General features: G+C 35.1%; 1 protein-coding gene across 2 annotated transcripts in view; it reads left to right on the forward strand.

Annotated features, from left to right (window-relative positions):
• Nucleotides 1-4,540, forward strand: part of LOC113096627 (retinoblastoma-binding protein 5) — a 10,431-nt gene extending 5,891 nt beyond the window's left edge. Inside the window, exons 8-14 of one of the 2 annotated variants that reach the window (XM_026262001.1) lie at nt 1-37; nt 997-1,068; nt 1,142-1,259; nt 1,348-1,417; nt 2,822-3,066; nt 3,140-3,217; nt 4,075-4,540. The exon at nt 1-37 is cut by the window's left edge and continues 117 nt beyond it. In XM_026262001.1, coding sequence (XP_026117786.1) covers nt 1-37; nt 997-1,068; nt 1,142-1,259; nt 1,348-1,417; nt 2,822-3,066; nt 3,140-3,217; nt 4,075-4,127 — 673 coding nt within the window. In that variant the 3' untranslated portion in view covers nt 4,128-4,540. Of the gene's footprint in view, nt 38-996; nt 1,069-1,141; nt 1,260-1,347; nt 1,418-2,821; nt 3,067-3,139; nt 3,287-4,074 lie in introns of both variants that reach the window. The other variant, XM_026262000.1, reaches the window with a different exon arrangement.
• The last annotated feature ends 331 nt before the right edge of the window (nt 4,541-4,871 follow it).

Below are 4,871 nucleotides of genomic sequence, written 5' to 3' on the forward strand. Positions count from 1 at the left end.
CCACGGGACGCGAGGAGAGCTGCTGCTGGACGTCGCTGTACGCTCTCATCATCACTTCATATACTACCCATGTTCTTGATCCGATTCATATTCTTAAAGGAGACATATGCCTATTTTTATATATGTAATATAAATCTCAGGTATCCCCAGAATGTGTCTGTGAAGTTTCAGTTTATCATCATTATGAAAATGCCTGGTTTGAGTGGAAGCAGAAACACGCTGTTTATGGTGCCTGTGTCTTTAAATGCAAATGAGCTGCTGTTCCCCGCCCCCTTTTCCAGAATACAATTGAAGTTTTTAATTTCAGCTTCAGTTTTAGTAGTTTATATGTAAATGGTGATTTTTTTTTTTTTTATATCTCGCAGTCCTGATTTTCTAAATTTAGATTGGTGAGAAGTTTCTAATTTGATTATAATAGCATTGTATTTTTGTTTGTTATTTTAACAAATTTTTTTGAAACATATATATATATATATATATATATATATATATATATATATAAATATAGCAATGAATGATGATGCCAAAATAATCATTTTATAATTTTTATTTAGTAATACTATTTATACTTAATCTTATTCAAATGCATAAGATAATAGAATTAAGAAACTGATGCCAAACTATTTATTGTATTTTTTTTAGATTACAAATATATATATATATATATATATATATATATATATAAAAATACAATAAAGTATAATAAACAATTATGCTATTTATTATTACATATTACAGATAAATATTTATTCATATTAATTATATTATTATGATTTACATTTTTAACAAAAAAATCTGAATTGTGAAATAAAATTAGCAATTGCAAAAAAATTGCCATTACATTTTTTTTTTTTTATGTATTCCATTTCTGTAATTGTAGCGCTTGACCTCAAACCTAAGAAACTGAGAAATGTTGCCTTGGCCTCTAAAGGATGTTTTTATAGTTATCCTTTATTCTGCGGAGCATGTTTTGAGCTGAGTGTGGTGTGTTTGCAGTGGCATCCGGTGCGTCCCATCATCGCCTCCATCTCCAGCGGCGTGGTGTCCATCTGGGCCCAGAACCAAGTGGTGAGTGCTTCAGCTCAGAGCTCAGAGCCGTCTCTCGTCTTCCTGTGTGTGCAGACTGTGTGTGTCTCTGCAGGAGAACTGGAGCGCGTTTGCCCCGGACTTTAAAGAGCTGGACGAGAACGTGGAGTACGAGGAGCGAGAATCAGAGTTTGACATCGAGGACGAGGACAAGAGCGAGCCGGAGCAGACCGGTAAACACACACACACACACACACACACACACACACTCTCTCGCTCTCTCTCACACACTGCTGTATGACACTGATGTGTGTGTGTCAGGAGCGGACGCTGCCGAGGACGAGGAGGTGGACGTCACGTCCGTCGATCCCATCCCAGCGTTCTGCAGCAGGTCAGTCACACGTTTGTTTTCATGTTTAATCAGGTTTTAAATAAAATTGTGGCATTTGCAAAATATTTTTACATTTCTTCCAATAAGTTGACGTTATTGTCAATATCATCAAACAGTTTCAAGGGACATTTTTGTTTGTTCAAATCGTTTAACCCAGTTTATTCTGTGTAATTCATGTTGTTTGTGATGTTGTCATACAATTCCAACGTCAAGTTTGGCGGGTTTTTTTTTTTTTCATCCAGTTTATTATGCCAAATCAATTTTAGATATAATTCACTAAATTTCATGTTTTTTTAATATCATAGTTAAAAATGTGTTTTTGTTGTTAATTTCTAGTTTTGACGTTTTAAAATTACTTTTTTTTTATATTGTTTAAATTTGTTTATTTTTGGTGAAATAAAATTTCAATGCAAGTAACTAAATTTTGTTATTTTTAATTATTGTCCTACAGTGCAAATGTGTTTGTGTTCATTTATTAGTTTTTGATTGTTCAAAACATATATACGTTTATTTTGATATTCACATTTTAAATGTTAAGTGCAAAACTTTATTTTAGATTATCTTAGTGTTTGTTTGTTTTATGTTTTTGTTTGTATTGTTTAATAAAGTTTTTGACATTCGCCAAATGAGTTAAGTTTGTTATTTTACATAATTTTAAATATTGTACAGTTTCATATGTATTAGTTGTACGTTTTTTAGTTATGTTTCGCATTGTTTTAATTTAGTTGGGCAGAATTTTTTATCATCATACCATTTTAAATTTGTATTCGTTAGTTTTCTCATTTAGGCGTTTTTGTTTATATAATTCGCAAAATGAATTTCTTTTTTTACATAATTTTAAATATCGTACAGGTTCAGGTGTATTACGTTTTATGTTTTTTGTTTCTTCAAATTGTTTTAATTTAGTTTCACAAAAAATTGTACTTCACTATTTTACATAATTTATAAAATAATGCCATTGTTAGTTTCCTCGTTTAAATGTTTTTGTTTGTTCATATCGTTTAATCAGGTTTTTGCCATTTACAGAAAAGTTTTCATTAAACTTGCTGTATTTTACATTATTTTTAGTTTCATACGTGTTCGTTGTTTGCTTAAACCAGTTTCTTTTTCACAAAATAAAATGTAAAAGTAGCTTAATTTTGTTATTTTTTTATGATCATGTTACAGCGCATATGTGTTTGTTAATTTTTAGTTTTGCTTTGTTTTTTCAAGTTTATTTTAATATTCACATTAACATTTTAAATGTTAATTGCACAATTTTCTAAATTTTTTAGTTTTTGTTTGTTTATATTATTTAATCCAGTATTTTCAGAAAATGTAGTTCACTGACGTTGTTTATTTGTAACCTTACATTAGTTTTTAGGTGTAATGTAATTTCCGCGTGTGTTTTCATGGCGTTTGCAGTGACGAGGAGCTGGAGGATTATAAAGCGCTGCTGTATCTGCCCATCGCTCCGGAGGTGGAGGACCCTGAGGAGAACCCGTTCGGTCCTCCACCCGACGCCGCGGGTCAGAATGCCACGCCCGACGATAGCTCCGCCCACAGCGGCCCCGGCGACAAAAAACAGCGGCAGCCGTCGTCCGACGGAGGGCCACCCAAGAAGAAGATCCGCACCACCACCATCGAGTTACAAGGCGTCCCAAACGACGGTAAGAGCCGCTCGCTGCAGACGCCTCGCTCGCCGTGATGTCACTTCCTCTGACGTCTGTGTCTGTCTCGCAGAGGTCCATCCGCTGCTGGGCGTGAAGGGCGACAGTAAGTCCAAGAAGAAGGCGGCGGGGAGGCCCAAGGGATCGAAAGGTAAAGACAAAGACTCTCCGTTCAGACCCAAAGTCTGCCGGGACAGAGCAGAGGGGCTGGGGACGCCAGGTAAGACGACCTTTGACCCCTGTCTCACCTGTGCTCAGCTGTGATTGGCTACTTCCTGCTTGCCTTCCTGCTCTGACCTACTCCATGTGCGAGCGAATGCTTCAGGTCTACCGTCCTCCCCCGAACATTCCCATGATGCCCTGCAGCAAAACTCGTGTAGTAAAAATGTCCTACTAATTCATTCAAGTTACTAGATAAAAACAAAGTGTGTCACTTGAATTAGTTTTGAATGCAAATCTTTGAAAGATTCAGATTCAAACGTGAATCAAGATGAGCGAATCATATGCTTAATCACGATTCAAAATTGTTTTTTGTTTAATATATTATTATTTTTACATATTCATTTGCGTTTGTTTTGTGCTTTTGTAGTTTTCTCATGTTTTCCTACTTTGCTTTTAGTTTGCTTTAGTCTTAGCCACTTTAGTGCATTTTTTTTCTTAAATGTAATAGTGACTTATTTTATTATTTCACATCACCATTTCTAATTTACAAGTTTTTCATCAAATATTTAGATTTATTTTATTTACTGAAAATTAATTTTAATAATAATAATACTCGTAGTAGTCATACGATTTCCATTTTTATGTTATTCTATTCTTGCATTGAAGCATGTAAATATATTCAATACATGGATTGAAATTAGCTTTGGTGCAAATTTGCATTGCTTTGTTGCTTCGCTCTTTGGGCCTTTACGTTGACCTGAAGGATTTAACAAGAGTTTTTATTTAAAAGATGTTAGTTTAACACATAGGTTTGTTTAATTTAACCATATGAATGCTTTCTTTCAGGAAATCTGGTCTCATCCATGTACAAGCCGCATGAGGTTCATGGTTTGGACTGAAGCTGAAGGCGTGTGGCGCCCCCGTCTGTGTGGATGAATGAAGAAGCTCTTTAGTGGGACTCTATGGACTGTACTTGAGTTGCATTTTTACGAAGGACCTTACAGCTCAACAACACCACAGTTTGAAGCCTGTCTGATCTGTAAACTCGCAGAGAGAGAGTGATAGGAAGAGGGAATCATTTATTTTTTATGTCGAGTAGATGGTTGTCTCTGTGTGTAAGCACTAGTTGGGAAAGATGTCTTATATTTGTTTTGAATTTTCTTTTTTTGAGACTGGTCATGTTTTATTTTTTATACATATTAAACCAGTTTAGTTTTTTGAGAGTGGTTTGTGTGTGTAAAATGTGTTTTGGTACAATATTTTTAGAGTTATGAAGGACATCTGCGGAATAAATCAACCCAGTGAGCCTCCATTTTGTTTCTTGCACTGACAGTTTCCGTCCAGCAGGAGGAGTCAGCGGCGCGGGAATGAAACCGAGCCAGGGAAATACATTTTTCTGTTATTCGGTTCCATTTTGTGCTTTTCTACTGTTGGATTCCATTTTGTGTTTCTATTTTTTATTCACAAAGATCTAAAGACTGAAAATCGGACGAAAGTAAGTGAACATCAGTAAGAAAGTCGAGTTTCTCTGAAGTCATCTCGTTTGTGATTCCTGCTGAAGCTCAAAGCATCACTGTTCCTCACATTATACTTTCTAATGTCTCTAAATAGTTTGAAAGTACATTTTCGCCAAGTAAGGAAAA

This window comes from Carassius auratus, unplaced genomic scaffold, assembly GCF_003368295.1.
Source record: "Carassius auratus strain Wakin unplaced genomic scaffold, ASM336829v1 scaf_tig00216006, whole genome shotgun sequence".
Classification (NCBI taxonomy): domain Eukaryota; kingdom Metazoa; phylum Chordata; class Actinopteri; order Cypriniformes; family Cyprinidae; genus Carassius; species Carassius auratus.